Source organism: Physeter macrocephalus, chromosome 8 (assembly GCF_002837175.3).
Source record: "Physeter macrocephalus isolate SW-GA chromosome 8, ASM283717v5, whole genome shotgun sequence".
Classification (NCBI taxonomy): domain Eukaryota; kingdom Metazoa; phylum Chordata; class Mammalia; order Artiodactyla; family Physeteridae; genus Physeter; species Physeter macrocephalus.
In genome coordinates, this window is record NC_041221.1 from 146050735 (window position 1) to 146066518 (window position 15784).

A 15784-nucleotide genomic window follows, 5' to 3' on the forward strand; every position below is an offset into this window, starting at 1 on the left:
CCCTAGGTTCTTCAGAACCATTTTTTTTTTTTTTAGATTCCATATATATGTGTTAGCATATGGTATTTGTTTTTCTCTTTCTGACTTACTTCACTCTGTATGACAGACTCCTGGAAGGTTTTAACATGCAGAGAACCATGATCAGATTTCTACTTCAGAAAAATTACTCAAAACCACACAACAGCATTTTCACAGCACCTGGCACATAATACACGTTCAGTAAGCGTTGCCTAATATTGCTGTTGGTCACTGTTATTCTCTGTGTTCCATGGCATCCTGTGCATACCTCTGTAATCTCACTCATCCTATTGCGGTATTCTCTTTGGTTTCCTTGTCCACCTTCTCCAATAGACTCCTTGAAAGCAGAGACCTACCTGGCTCCTGTTTACTTCTGGGGACATGGGAGGATTTTACTTTTCTTCAGGTAGGGCCATGTGGCTTCCTTTGGATAGTGAAATGTGAGCAGAAGTGGTATATGTCACTTCTGGGTGGAAAACACTTACTTGCCAGTGTGCCACCCTTTAGTGCCTTCTTCCTCTCACAGCAAATGTGAAATCACATGTTGATGTGGAAATGCAAGGCTCAGCCACGACGTGGAGGACAGTAGTCCTGGAGAGTCCCCCAGATCTGTAGCAGATTTTAGCTGAGTGATACATCAGTCTTTGCTGTTCTAAGACACTGGGATTTCAGGGGTTGTTTGTTGCTGCAGGAAAGCCTAGCCTAATATGAGTAAAACTGATCTATATCCTTACAGCCTATTCAGCACATACAGTATAGGACCTTAAAAACGGAGGTGGAAGCAATAAATGAATAAATAGGGAACAGAAGGAAAAAAAAAAAACTAGAAAGACATTTCCTTAGGCTTATGTATTGGAGTCCTTGGCTGATTAGCTCCATAGTTAATAATCCTTTACATTTCTGTAGCATTCATAAAGGGCTCTCATACCCACTACTTGTGTATTCCTACACATCATTCTTAGAGCCAGGTGCCAAGGGGAAACTGAGTCTCAGTAGTATTAAACTGTGGCAGAGCTAGAGCTCAAACCTTGGTCTCTTGGTTCCTGGTTCTGGGCTCTGTCCATTGCCCCCCTAATATTGACAAATAAGGCCAAATGTGTGGATGGTAGTTGCATAGGCCATTGCCAATCGCCAGGGGTCCTGGCCACAGTGTGCCTGTCTCTGTGCCAGGCTAGCCCGGCCCTTGGCAAAAGAGGCTGGAGTACATGTCCTCATAATGGAAATGCTGAGATTCATGCCCAAAGGATGTCAGGACCCCCCCACACAGACACTCATGCACACATGCACAAACTCTGTCTCTCTCTCACATCTGTTGGCATTTAGTTCCACATGAATTCCAGCTGTCTGCATGTCCCCACGTGTGCACACTCACATGTACACCTGCACACATGTATTGACATACTTGTATACACATACTGTTACACATTAAATATTCTTTCACTTATTCACGTGTTTTTGTATTTATGCACATTCACATGCACATGCATACAGACATATTGCTGGCTCAAATGCTGCTACATACTTAAATGTGTGCTTCACAAATATCCACACACAATTACCTGTGTGCAAATAATACCCTTCATGTATTTTTACTCTTAAGCACTTTCATGTATTCTTACATATATAGGCAGATACATGCATATCCTCACTACACATATTCACATGTGCATTTTTAACCACAGAAGTACACATACTTATGTTCATACCTGTACATGGTCAGATACATCTCTCTCTGAGGTTACCTGTCTAAATCTGTTCAAACTAGCGTACACATATACACAGGCCGATGTGTACATTTGCACAAACACATGGTCCCACAATATACACACACACACACACACATGCTCCATGACGTATAGAAGCTGCAGAGCACACACTTAGGCACACTCGTAAGCACAAGTGTCCAGACAAGCTGGATGGTTCCCTCTAGGTCCTAGCTCCAGATCTTTCTCTTGTAGAGTGCCGAAGGTGCTGCCCTAGGCCAGGACTCCCTTCCCTCTTCTCCCTCGTCCATTCCTGTCCCTGCTTCTACCTTTGTCTCACTGCATAGACTCAAAGAGAGTCGCTGGAAAGGTCAAATGAAGGCCAGCCAGACTCAGCCCTCCCCTCGTCAGGAGCGGATAGAGACCCCTGTTGCTTTGCTGGCTGCCTTCTCTGCTCTCAGCTCTGGTGAATAAAGCCAGGCTCTGGGAGGCAGACAGTCAGGCCTGGGGACTCCAGCTGTCTACAGAGTGGCTCTGCACTCCTGTTGCTCTGAGAGAACAGACACAGCCTGGAAAGTTTCTGACATTGGGACTATGTCCATATTACCGTGGACCCAGGGTGCACGACCAGCTCTTTGCGTGGCTGGTGAGACAGAGCCCTGGGATGAAAGTCTGGGGGCCTGGGCATGTCTGTTCAATGAAGTTCCCCTTTAGCTCTAACTTCTTTACGATGAAAAGAAACAAGCAAGGGCTGGGTGATCCCAAACATCCGGAAATTAAATGTTTATATTTGGCTCAGGAGAACGTGGGGTTTGGGGTGATAGAGATCTGAATTCACTTCCCACTTCTGCTACCGATTAGTCGCATGTCCTTATGCAAGTGACCTAACCATTTTGAGCCTCAGTTTACTTATCTGTAAAGTGGGGATAACATGTCCTGCCTCATGGGGGTTGTTGTGAGGTCTAAATAAGATGAAACATGTGGAAGTGCTCTGCATACTGCCTGGCACACAGTAACATTTAATGTGTGGTTGTCGCCCTTGTTACTATATTAATACGAGTCCACTATTGCTGTCTAAATGTATTCTGAGTGAAAAGGAAAGAGGCTTGAATGGGAAAGTGGTCCAGAGGGTTTGGTTGGTGGGATTTAGGGGAGAAAGAAGCTGAGGGGAAGGGGAACTTTGGCCACTGCAAAGAGCACTGGACCTGGGTTTCTGTCACACCTGTTCCATGCTGTGTGACCTTGCTCAGGCGACGTCACCTCTCTAGCCACCAGATTCCCTCTTAGTAAGGTAAAGGCTGACTTAGATAGTTTCTTAAGGTTTTTTCTAGCTCTGAGATTTTAGTTTTTTCCCCTAAATCGTCTGCAATGTAAATTAAACACATATAGATAATTAAGAACCCAGTAGAAAAAAATCACATATTATGGAATATGGAAGCAGGAAAATGACAACTCCTACTTTGGATTAACTTTAGTTAATAAGGAGAAAACTGTGTCAGCTGTGGACCATTCCCAAAGAAGCACCTCATCGCCAGTCCTTCATGTTCTGTCTAAACATTATTGATCTCCACTCCAGGGGGCCATCTCTCTGCGCTCCCCTTGGTTATCTCCATTTTCATTACTTACTATTTTCTCCTGAGGCATGCTGACCCTACCATGATTTGAGGTTGGATTTCCACTTTTGATAATGCTTAGGTTGTTGCTTAAGTGTGCTTTGTGGGCCTGTGGTCCCTCAATTTCCCCCGTCTGTGCTCTTCAATGTTCTAGCAGTTACGAGGATTGGATCTTAATCCCTGCTCGGTCAATAACTAGTTCTGGGATGTGATGTCACCAAATCTTGGTTTCCTCAGCTGTAAATTGAGGAATATTGTGTCTGCCATGTCTACTTTGTAGAGTGGTCATTACAGTAAGTATTTGGTGAAGGAATCAAGTGAGAGAATGAGTGTGAAAATGTGTTGAAAATTATGAGTGGCATTTAATAATAATAACTGACATTCATTGTGTGTGTACTATGTGTCAGACCCTGCACTTAGCACTTCTGTGCCTTATCTCCTAATCCTCACAACAGGTCACAAGGTGGATGCTATTGGTCCTCTGCTCTGCAGATGAGGAGGCTAACTTAGGCTGCCTTGTCCAAAGCCACAGAGTTGAGCCTCAGCTTTTGTCTGGGCATGGAAGACTGTGTCCTAATTGCTATACTGTCTCTGTAGAAAGCAGTATGCAGCAGGAATGAAGTCTGGAAAGGTAGACAAGAGATACCAGAGAAGGGTAAGGCTCAGAGAAGTCTAGGAATTGGTCAGGATCGCACAGCTAATCAGTGGTGGCTTTGGGGCTTCATTGCCCAGAGCCTCCATCATCGCCACCATCATCATCATCATCGAAAACATTAAGAGCACTTAACAAAGCATTTACTGTGATAAACACTTTCCTGCAGATAATTTCCATCCATAATAACTTGAGGAGGTAAAAAAAAACCAACTTGGTGAAGTAGTATGATGTTAATCACCCCTGGGATTTTACATACAACGAAGCTGAGGCTTAAAGATACGAACCGAATCAGCTTCTTACATATAGTGAGTGAACCCAGGTCTACGTCACTTCAGAGTCTGGGCTTTTAACCACCACACAAAATAAGGGCAAACCACTACGCCTTTAGTAATCTGTAACAAGGAAATAGATCTCCGTATGACCATTACAGGGAAACGGGTGGGGGTGGTGTTGGAGTGCAGATATGTACACCTGTCCTCGGATAACCAAGTTCTTAACATAACCGGGTGACCCCTGACTTGGTTTGATAACTCTTTACCATTTCAGAAGAAGAGAGGAAGTGTCAACACTCACCGCACAGAGACTATGAATAATGCAGATGTCAATGCACTTCTGATTTGGGAGGGAGAAGAAGAAAAGCAGAGAAGTTCATTAGAAGCTCTAATAAGATATCCATTCACAGAGTGGAAAGACTTAGCTTTCGAACGTGGAGGTCCAGTGAAAAGCAGCCATGCTGGTTCCTAGTTGACAGGTGGGACCATCTCCATATGGAGATTAAAGGCCTATGAGTTTTAGGGAATTGATCACTTTTCCTTTGGATGTGGGCAGGGTCTTTTGGCCATATTAAGACAGATCTCTTTGCAGGAGCATAGATTTTGGACCATTTGCCCCATGACATACGGAGCTCAGTGATTTTTGCCAGTCTGGGACTAGAAGGTTAGATCTAATCTCCATAAATGTTTAGGACCAAATAATGGTTTGAACCAACAGACAATATATCTGATTTGGCTTATTTATTTTAGAAAATGACTGAGACCTGTTATTAGATCACTGTGCCAGCTGCCGAGGTTACCACAGGAAATGAGACAAGATTCTGGCTCCCAGAGAACTGACATTATAGCGAGAGGAGGGACACATGAGCAGACTGTGAGAGTGTAAGCGCAGGTGGTCAGTGCTGTTATGGGAATTGTAGCACGTGTCACGAGAATGGGTAGAAGGGACCCATCGCAGGCTTAGGTCAAGCGCACACATGAACTCACACACGTGTGCACACGTGTTAGAGTGTGAAGGCTTCCTGTGGAGGTCATTCTTTTTTTTTTTTTAAAGAATAGCTTTATTGCTTTGCCGGGCAATGGGGGACACAGAGGGCTCCTGCCCTTGAAAACTATATGTCCCCTTGTGGAGGTCATTCTAAGCAGAGAGTTAAGGGAGCCTGGAGGTAGGCAATGGAAAGGAGGCTGGAGTGGGCGCTCTGGGCAGAGGCCTCAGCAGCATCAAGAGAAGACTGAAAACCAGAGGGCGAGCACGGCCCGTGTGGAGAACGCCGGACAATTCCATTTACCCAGAATGGGAAGCAAGAGGAAAGAGATGCAGCCGAGCAGAATCAGAGGGGCCTTCTAAGCTTAATGCTGAAGGGGAGGGGGGTCCACAGGGAGGCGTTAATGCAGGGGACTGGCGTAGTTAGGCTTGTATCTTAGAAAGACCACGGTGTGAGGAGGAATGGATTGGAGGCGGGCAAGATGCAAGCCTTGGGACGCTTTGCAGTAATGTGAGCCAGGCACCGTGGAAGCCTGAGCCGCACTAGGGTCAGGCGGACATTGGGGGATGGGTGGTTTAGGGGATTTCAAGGCAGCAACATCTACAGGGCTTGGTGACTGACGGGCTGCTTCTGCCTCTACTGATAAAAGAGATGATTGAAACTGCCTTAATTACTTTCTCACAAGCTACATCGCTCCCTTCAAAACAAGTACCCTGGTGGCTCAGTGGTTGAGAGTCCGCCTGCCGATGCAGGGGACACGGGTTCGTGCCCCGGTCCGGGAAGATCCCACATGCCGCGGAGCGGCTGGGCCCGTGAGCCATGGCCGCTGAGCCTGCGCCTGCCTGCGCGTCCGGAGCCTGTGCTCCGCAACAGGAGAGGCCACGACAGTGAGAAGTCCGAGTACCGCAAAAAAAAACCCAAAACAAGTATAATTGATTCTTTGTTTCCAAGGATTGAGAAAAAAAATTTGAAAGTAGCATTACATTTATTTATGATGACTAATGTAAGATTTACTCTTTTTAGAGATTAGAAAAATATAGAAATACTGAAGGATATGAAATCATGCATAAGTCTATGATCCAGGGATAATTGCTGTTAACATTTTGGTATTTTTCCTTCTAGTCTCTTTTTCTAGAGTAACTGATTTACTTTAAACTTTTTACTATGGGAATTTAAAAATATATACAAAAGTAGAGAGAAGAATCAATATACCCATTTTAGCTTCTGTAACCAGTCTTCTGCTATTCCGCAGTTGAATTTTAAACTTAAAAGCAGGTCTTTACATTTGCTTTAGTCTAAAACTTTCACCTGTTGATAGAATTTTGCTTTTGTCATCCTGAGTGTTTAGCATGTGCTAGCCCTGCTAACTCTTTGGCCATTTTCAGATGTATGTCTTCACCCAAAACATTGACTAGGACAGTGAAAATGTCCAAATCCCATAGCATACCACTGAAGACCTGAAAAAACACCAGATTTTCCACCTCCTTGGGGAAGACCAGCGCAGAGGGTAGAAATTTCAGGGAGAGAGGTATCCTGAGCAGGAAATAGCAGCTTGTGTTTTGACTCACTCACCATAGTTGTCTCAGCAATGGAACCGAAGCTGTTGATGAAAATGTTGCAGCTCACGTTCACCGGGGGACCTGCCAATCAAGAGAGATTCCTGCTTAGTTCCAAGGCCAAGAAGAAATCCCCAGGATAGGACCAGTTTGTGGGATTTTGACTTCAGGGATGGATCCCCCTTGGTGGAGGAGACCCTTGCTTGCCCTGCACCCCACCCCCGAGCAGCGGGGACTCCCAGCCACATTGCTATGCCAGATTCCCTGGTCCCCAAGTGAGCACCAGGTATAGAACACCAGAGGCTGAGCCGGGATGTACTTTCATTAACAGGATAATTCATCATCCTGTCATATGGTTGAAATCCCTTCCCCAAACCCCATCGGCTGCCTTCTAATTTGTGGCTGCAAGGTTACAGCTACAACATTTGGAGACCATCTTGGGAATCGCAAGGAACAGCAAGTTCCTTGCCTTGAACTTATGAACCAAGAATGATTGTCTGAAAGGGCATTGATGGGAATTATCAGCTGAGGTATGCAGAGGGAACCTCAAAGCAAGTCCGTAAGTCTTTGTTAAATACTTTCCAGGCAAGCTTTTTGAATACTACTGCAAGGGCAGGAAGGAAGTGGAGGAATATTTGCTCTTTGGAATCTCATTGCTAGAGGGACCTCTGTCCAATTGAAGCCCAGTCTCTTCATTTTATACTATTAATTACAGCAGCTACCATTTACTGAGCAAGTTTTGCTATTACGCTGAGAGTATTACTAACATTGTCTCTTTCTATCCTCTCAACAACTCCATGAGAAGATATGATTATTCCCTCCATTTTACAGATGAGGAAACAGAGGCACAGAGAGGTTATTTGCCCACGGCTACACAGCTAGTAAATGGCCAAGCTTGAGCTCAGATTGATCTAATTCCAAAGCTAGTGGTCTTAATGGCTATACTTTTTGAAAGAGGTTCAGAGAAAGGAAGGGGCATGCTCAAGGTCACAGAGTGGCAGAATCCAGGATTTTAAGCACTGGGCTTCCACATGTGCTGATAAGAGGGCAGGCATAAAATAACCAGGGAGGAATGTGAGACCATGGGTAAGCGTCATAGAAGCAGTAGGAGTCCAGGTGTGAGAGAGGTTCTGAAGAGGGAGGCATTAGGGAAGACCTCATGAAGGTGATGACCATGAGCTGACCTTGAAGGTGGGTAGGACTTGGATAATAGGTCATAATCCTCCCCTTGAAGATTGTGACATGCCATTTGTGAATTTTTTCAGGTCCACTTTCTTGTTGATTCCCATGAGGTCCTGAGGTTGGCAGGGCAAATTTACTGTCCCAGCTTCGTAAGTGGAGCACAGAGAGTTTTAGTAACTCACCTGGGCTTATTTACCCAGCAAGTGGTGGAGCCAGGACTCAAACCCAAGTTTTCTGATACCCACTCCTCTCTGTCCCTCTTGAAAAAGTAGCCCAAGCATTTCACCCAAACTCAGCCAAGACTTCCTTCTTTTCAGAAATCCTGGTGTATAGAAAGGGACTCAATCCTGCTGTGAGAATCCAGGTTTTCCTTCCAAGGGATTCCCAGGATTCCTGGGTTTTAGACATAGCCCCAAGCTCTCCCTGGCTGTTTGCCCTGAGACACGCCCCTTCCCTTTTCTGGGTTGCAATTTCCCCATCAATTTGGTAGAGTAGATCTTGATCTGGGCAGTCATTCTCAGTTCCATGGGGTTGCAATTCCCTTATGGAAGCTACCCATTTGAATTATGATGTTACTGTATAGAATTTCAGGGTTGGAAGGTCTCTCTCTTTTTCTTTTTTTTTTTTAACATCTTTATTGGAGTATAATTGCTTTACAATGGTGTGTTAGTTTCTGCTTTATAACAAAGTGAATCAGTTATACATATACATATGTCCCCATATCTCTTCCCTCTTGCGTCTCCCTCCCTCCCACCCTCCCTATCCCACCCCTCTAGGTGGTCACTCAGTGCTTTAGAAAGTCTCTTAAAAGTCACCTAATCTATTGCTTCCCAAACTGAGGTGCAGACGGGATTGTCTGCAGTAGCGTCATCTGGGAAACTTGTTAAACTACAGATTCCTGGGCCCAGCCCCAGCCCCAGTGAACCCAGACCTGTGAGGATTAGCCCAGAGTTTATTGTTTAACGAGCGACCTGGGTGATCCTCATGCAGAGCCAGGTTTAGGAACTGCTGCTACCCATTCAAGGCTTAGCGCTTGATCACCTCCAGCAATGGGGAACTCATTTCGTCGCAAGCAGTGCTTTCCATAGTTGGATGGCTCTGCTTGCTAAAAACTTTGTCCTTATGCTGAGCGGGAATGTGCCTCCTTGGTCACTTTCACCCAAACAAAGGCCCACTAGGGTTTTCTTCCTCTCATTTAGACTCAGATCTAGGTTTTTCTTTTCATTAATCTTCCTGCCATTAAGATGCCCCAAAGAGTTACTGCCTGTGCCTTGAAATGACGTGCACAGAGTTCCCACCCAGGCCCTGCAAGTGTCTGGTGCTGTGACTCCCATATAAATTAGATGCTGATTTATGTGTGCGAGAGGACGCCAGCCAAAAATGATCCCATGGGGAGGTGTGGTTCATTGAAATAAATCTGAAATTAAATTATCCTCAAAAAAATTACAATCTGGCTGCCTTTGGCAGCAGCATAATATATATATATATATTTCATTAAATATTAAAGTTTAATTTTGCTTTTGTGTGTATGTTTGCATTGGGCTGTGCCCCTGATCCTGGGAGCCATTGTGATATGCCAAGTCTTAGTGAAGATACCGAATACCGAAGCTGACAGGGCCTGGTCCTACTGGACCATTGTACAGATGCAGAGACAGAGGCCCAGATGTGTCAAGTGATTTACTCTGCGTCACAGATATCAGGTAAGTAGCGGGAGGGTTAGAATCCAATTTTCGAGCTCTTTACTTCAGTATTACGAGTTGCATTGCCACTATGTTCTGCAGACCGAGGCTGCTCTCCCCGGCACCCCTATCTTCAAGAGAGTCAGGAGCAGGCACAATTTCCGGTGCTTGAAGGAACCTGCTGTGTGATTAATCACTCTGTGGAGTTTTCAAAGCAGGCAGGCCTCTTCCTGTTGTGTCGGGGTCACGGGACCTACTTGGCCTGGCCTTTTCAGGAGCTCTGTAGTTTGTGGTGGGGCTTTTGGGAATCTCCTGTGTGCCTGGTGGAAGCGTGAAAGAGGCCATGGGACTCAGGGGCAGCGGATCCCCTGCAACCAGTTTTTCAGCCCTCACCACAGGGAGAGTAGAGAAATCTTGCTCCCTGTCTCCTGGGGTGAGGTTCCAAGAAGCTGCACTTGTTGCTCCAAGCCCACATCGTCGAGGGGATTGTAGGGTTTAGAGATAGTGCAGTGTTGTGAGAGGCCTAAGAGATTATCTAGTCCTGTATATTTTGGGCCCAAGTGCTTAGAATAAGGTTTTCAAAGCGAGGAGGGGAAGGGCCCCGATTCAACGGTCTTATAGTCTGGGTGAAATTTTATTTCTGAAACATGTTCACTGCTAAGTAAGTAAGTAAATAAATAAACGAATCAGGAAATAAGCAAATAAATGAATCACTAGCATTAGACAGAGAATTGAGTCAGAGCAGCTAGCTGGGTTAAAGTCCCCAGTCTTGGCAGTGTGACTTGGGAAAGTCACTTAACAGCTCTACTTAGCATATTTGTGGGGTCATTCGTTCATTCATTCATTTATGACACGCTTATTGAGGGCCTTCTTTGTGCCAAATACAGTGGTATGCACAAAGGATAACTAACACATGAACCCCGGATGCACCCACGTTCAGCAAACGAGCAAGACCAAGGCACTTCTACTCAGGCTGGAGTTCCAAGAGAGCCCACCAGGGGGCGCAGTGGTATGGAATTCCTGAAAACTGCTGCAGATGCAACCTGGTGGTCAGTTCTCTGGTGTGTTTGATTTGGCCAATGGTGTTTCAAAGATGTGATTTAGCTGCGAACTTGGAAGATTTCACATAAACCCCCAGACTTAAGTCTTATCTTGGAAGGTCCGCTGCCCAGGGCCTGCATTCCTACCTGGCAGCTCTGGGCAGGAGCTGAGAAGTGGCAGCCCTTAGAGGAGCCTGTGCTTTCTGGTTTTCTCTGCTTATCCCCAACCCGCTTCAATCATGTACCATATCTGCCGGGCCCCTCTGGCTGATTGGGGTGTTTGAGATTGTGACCCTGGTGAAGGGCTTGGGTGCCGACTTATCTGCCCTTGAGGGAAGAAAGGTTATGCTAAGGATCCTGGAGGATAACACCTCAGGAGCAAGGCACCTTGAGGTAAATAGGGGTGGGAGGTGGGCCCCCAAACAAACCTCAGTGCATTTCCCAGACTGTTTTCTGTTTGCAGAGCGCTCTGAGAAGGGGACTTAGAGGGTGGGGGACAGAGTGAGCAGATATTAGGAAGCCGTTAGCAGCTGTCGCATCCCTTGTTTGGTCTTGGACTTGAGCCAAAAGGAACAGTGAGGAAGGGCATCTGGAATCAAGAATTGATTAGGAGGTTGGCTGTGGGTCTTTGAAATAAGATTTTTGCAGGGGTGCTGGGAGGAAGGTCAGGGTCACAGACTCCCAGGGAGGTCCTTAAGACTGTTCCTGCAGAAAACCTGCCCAGCAGTTAGAGATGGTTAGAGCCTCCTAAGGCATCAGTGGACAAAGGGGACTGGTCCGCTCTTGAGGTAAGACATTAAGATCTCATAGGATTGTGAGCTGAAAGAGACTTCTCAAATCACTTCAGTTATGGTTTGTAAATTGGCTACCCACAGGGCATATCTGGCTCCCAAACGTGTTTTGTTTGAATTTACATGTTTTAGGATTCAAGAAGTTTCACGTAAATCTTGATTTCTGTCTCTCGTTGGACTTGTGGATGGTCTGGCAGCCTGGGACCCACATTCCTGTAGGGTAACTACGTGCTGGGGCTAAGGAGGGGCCACCCACTTTCGAGGGGACTGCTCCTCTATTTCTCCATAGTCTCTCCCTATCGCCTTATTAGGCATTTGAAATTGAGACTCTGATTAGGCAAGAGAGTTCCAAAATTATTTGTTAAACCAGGCGAAGCTTTCAGTGGATGAATGATAGTTGGAAGCTTCTCATGTAAGACGAATAAAAGTGCAGCTGCTTGGGGGAGAAGCAAGGGTGGGCTTGCTCATCCTGTCCTCTGTTTCTCCCTTTTGGGACACAGGGTAAAAGCCCCAGAACTCCATGAAGCATAGTTTAAAAACCACAGAGACAGCCAACTCCATGCCTGCAGAGACGAGGAGACGCAGACCCAGCGAAAGCAAGAGGCTTATCTAAACTCAGAGAGTAATTTTGTGCCTGAAGCAAAACTTGAACCCATTTTTCCACATTCCACATTAATCTCTTGACAGTTATACCGGAGCTAGCAAGTAGGTTTAATTCACGTACTGACTCTGGTAACCAGAGATACTGTTGAGTTGGACTCTCCGAGCCTTTGTTTGGTCTTGGTGAATTGACTAACAGTATCTGCCTCGGGTAGAGGAAAGAGTCATGGAATTCATACCCTGTATATATCATCTGCATACAATTCCATGCGGCTCACTGCCACAATCTAGGAAAGCAGACCCCTGGGGCTCTGAAAGGCAAGTTTATCTACCTTTAAAATTGGGCCTGATCCTGGCATCATATCCAGAGGTCCTCCCCATTAGCTTATCCAGGAAATCCGAGGGTGACATAGACTTGGATGCGGAACGGGCAGCTTCAGCCTCCTTAGAAGCAGCAAGGCTAAGAAAGGAGAGAGAAAGCAGAGGGTTAATGACGGCCCTTTCTCACACTGTGATCAGATCCCAGTCTTGCTCACCCCCTGTCGCTTATCCAGCCATAACAGCCACTAGAGAAATAGGTAATAGGAGTCCTTAATGAGGTAAGGCCCACGCTACCTTGTTTACCCAGCCTAAGTATTAGCCAGCGTGGGATCCTGGCAGGCAGCCGAGTGTCTGATTGATGTTGAGAAGCTGCTGACTCTTTTAAGGCTGCATCTCTAAGGTTTAGGGCAATCACAGTTGGCTGCTGGTTTCCCTGGGAGAGGAGATTGAAGGGTTAACCTCCCACTAGGCCCAGCCCTGTGCTTTGGGTGCCTGCACTTTCATAGGTCCATGGAACAGTGCAGCCAGAAAGAATGTTAGATATCAAATAGTCCAGCCTTTCCCCCAAGTTTCTCTTCAGAATCAGTTACTAATTTTCTAAAAAAAGATGCCAAAGTCAAATGCATTTGGGAACACAAATTGAATCAGGCGTCTTTACTTCGGGTCTTCTTGGAACCTGCAACAAGTCTAGATCCTGTTCTTATGGGACTGTCTCATATACCTTCAAAAATGCTCAGTTGGGAAAACTGAGGCACAGCTAGTGAAGGAACTGACATAGGTCCCAGAGTCAATCAGTGGCAGCTTGCCTCAGTGTATCAAGGGTTGGGGGATTTGAAATCCGACTGCTGGGGATGCTACACATTGTTTCTGTCACCCCTCCCCCCACCCCAACAAAGTAGTTTTAGGTCTTCATTCGTGCCACAGTAAGAATTATTGATATCTAAGAACAGAGCCCCTTCCCCTGCCACACTCTCAGAGGCATGCAGATTCTTAGAACCGTCAAGACTGGAAGCTTAAGGGTTGAGGATCAATTATTTCTGTTGCTTTGGGCAACTGAGCTTCCCTGTCCTGAAATTATACCCAGGAGATAGCTGGAAGCTAGTGCAGCCCCGCTGCGCGTGCTGTAGGGCTGGTACGTTGGAGGAAGTGCATGTATAGAGATGCCTGTGTGTGTCGCATAAAATGAGAGCTTCTGTCACCTAGCCAAGTAGGACGTCGTGTCCCCCAAGGGTTTGTACTGCCTCTCTTGTTCTTTGCCTCAGTTCCTTTTCTGATCTCAGAGTTGTAACTGTTTAAGTGATCCCCTCTAATGGGTGGCTCTCAAATATCTCTCTCCACCCTGGCCTCTCCCTTAAGCCCCCTTTCTTCATTTGCAAACGCCTGTGGGGGGGCGTGTCCATCTCGATGTCCCACCAGGCCTCAAGTTCATTCCAAACCAAATGCCGCAGCTTCCTTCCCAAACTTGTTTCTCCAGACCACAGATGCCCAGGTGGCACCGACATCGTCTTCCCCTTCTCTAGGACTAGACGACGCTTCAGAGCCGTCTAGTTTCTGTGTCCCCTCTCCTCTCGCGTCCCCTCACTCACGGGGGCCTTTCCTGTCTTGCACATGTTATGGCCATGCTACCTTGTTAGGTAGTTACTTGTGTTTGTGTTCCGAGACCAGCAATCGTGGTGGTTGTATTTATTGTTTGTTTATTTAATCTCCTACTGTGTCTGCCACAGTGTGTCTCCCACATAACATGCTCAGTAATTGCACAGTGAATGAACGAATGAATAATAGGCTACTTTAATTAATCAAATGTCCTGGTTAGTAGAAGTATTCATAAATATACATACATGGACTAACAATTTTAAAATAATTAGACCATTATACCCACTAATGAAAAATAGTGAAAATAATCTGTTATTCCTCTGAAGGTTCAGAGGTATTCCAGGATGATTTAGACACTCATGCTTAGTAATCTGAACATTCCTTATTTAGATCCTGAAGGGCTCGTTTTGATGAACAGAATGAGGGACAAATGCATTATCCTGTTTTTGTAGGTGTGAATATGGATATTTGTGAGTTTGTGTGATGTGGGTAGGTTTCTAGGCGTGATGTGTGTGCATGTTATGTGAATAAATGGATGGATGTGTATGGATGTGTGTGGGGACTAGAGCATGCATGGGGGCCTCTGTGGATGTACAGTGGATTGTGTTACAGAGATTCAGATATGCAAAAATGTGAAGACCTGTGTTCCTGTCAAAATGTGTCGTTAAGCATGCTATTTAGTGTGGGCATTTTTGTGTGTACATGTGGCATGTATGTGGACATGGGGTATAGGGTGTGAAAGTGTCAAATGCTTTCGTGGCTGTATGTATGCGGTGGGTATATTACGTGTGTGTTACTGAAACGTACTGTCACATGTAACGGAGAATACTTCAAAAAGAGTGGAAAGAACAGGTGATTTGGAATCAAGCCTGTCTCAGTCATTTACTAGCTGTGTGACCATGGGAAAATTACCTAACCTCTCTGAACTTTAGTTGCCTGATATGTCAAAGGAGTTTTGCACAAGTAGTAACTGAGATAGCACAGGTAACAGACGCCAAGGATGGTTTGCCGTGTGTGTGTGTGTGTGTGTGTGTGTGTGTGTGTGTGCGCGTGTGTGTGTGTAGCAGTTGAGATTCAGGCTGGAGGTTCTTCTGGTCTCACTGCTGCTTTCAGCTGCGCCATAGTCCCCACATGACGGGGAAGTCCTGCCAGATTCCTTCCACGGCCCACGGTTGGTACCACAGTCCCAGCCTTTTCTCCATTCAGCACCACAGCCATGGCTGCTGTGTGGCTCTGGTGTGGCAAAGGGGACCACAGGCACGCAACTGGTGATTAATGACTTTGCTGCTGCTATGATTCATTTCTCAAACCACTCTAGGAGTGGCAGTTATGCAGCTTTCATAAGCTCCTGTTCTCTCTAAGCCCCTCCTCTCAGATAATAAGATTTGGGAACGTGGTACTCCCTCCCAGCAATTACTACAGCACAGCCATCTCTGGCCCTTAGGCCTCTTTAATAAGCCTGAATCCCATTAGGCAGTACAGTGAGAGAATGAATTCACCCCAAATTATCTGCTGCCATTTGCTATTAGCAAAATATGCCATTTAATATCTGAATACTCCACAAATCTGAAGCGTCCTCTGGTTATTCTAGCTCACACATCTGCAGCAAGGTGTTTACAGTCTGGTCACCTGGCCATTGCCTCACTAACAACCCTTGCATGGGGAGCTGAATTGGTGGGAATGGAGACTCTGAGAGGTTAAGTAACTGGCCTCAAGTCACACAACACTTTTTTTTTTTTTTTTTTTTTTTTTTTTTTGGCGGTACACGGGCCTCT

At 45.9% G+C, this 15784-nt stretch overlaps 1 protein-coding gene and 1 long non-coding RNA gene across 2 annotated transcripts in view; one reads left to right on the forward strand and one right to left on the reverse strand.

Moving 5' to 3' along the window:
• GLRA1 (glycine receptor alpha 1) overlaps window positions 1-15784 on the reverse strand; it is an 85452-nt gene that overhangs the window by 40472 nt on the left and 29196 nt on the right. Inside the window, exons 2-3 of the mRNA XM_007107979.3 lie at window positions 12428-12555; window positions 6820-6887 (exon numbers count right to left, since the gene is read on the reverse strand). Of these exons, the coding sequence (XP_007108041.1) occupies window positions 6820-6887; window positions 12428-12555 (196 nt within the window). The remainder of the gene's footprint in view (window positions 1-6819; window positions 6888-12427; window positions 12556-15784) is intronic.
• Window positions 6513-15784, forward strand: part of LOC114486783 (uncharacterized) — a 32811-nt gene continuing 23539 nt past the window's right edge. Inside the window, exon 1 of the long non-coding RNA XR_003681078.2 lies at window positions 6513-9685. This is a non-coding gene — a long non-coding RNA (uncharacterized lncRNA). The remainder of the gene's footprint in view (window positions 9686-15784) is intronic.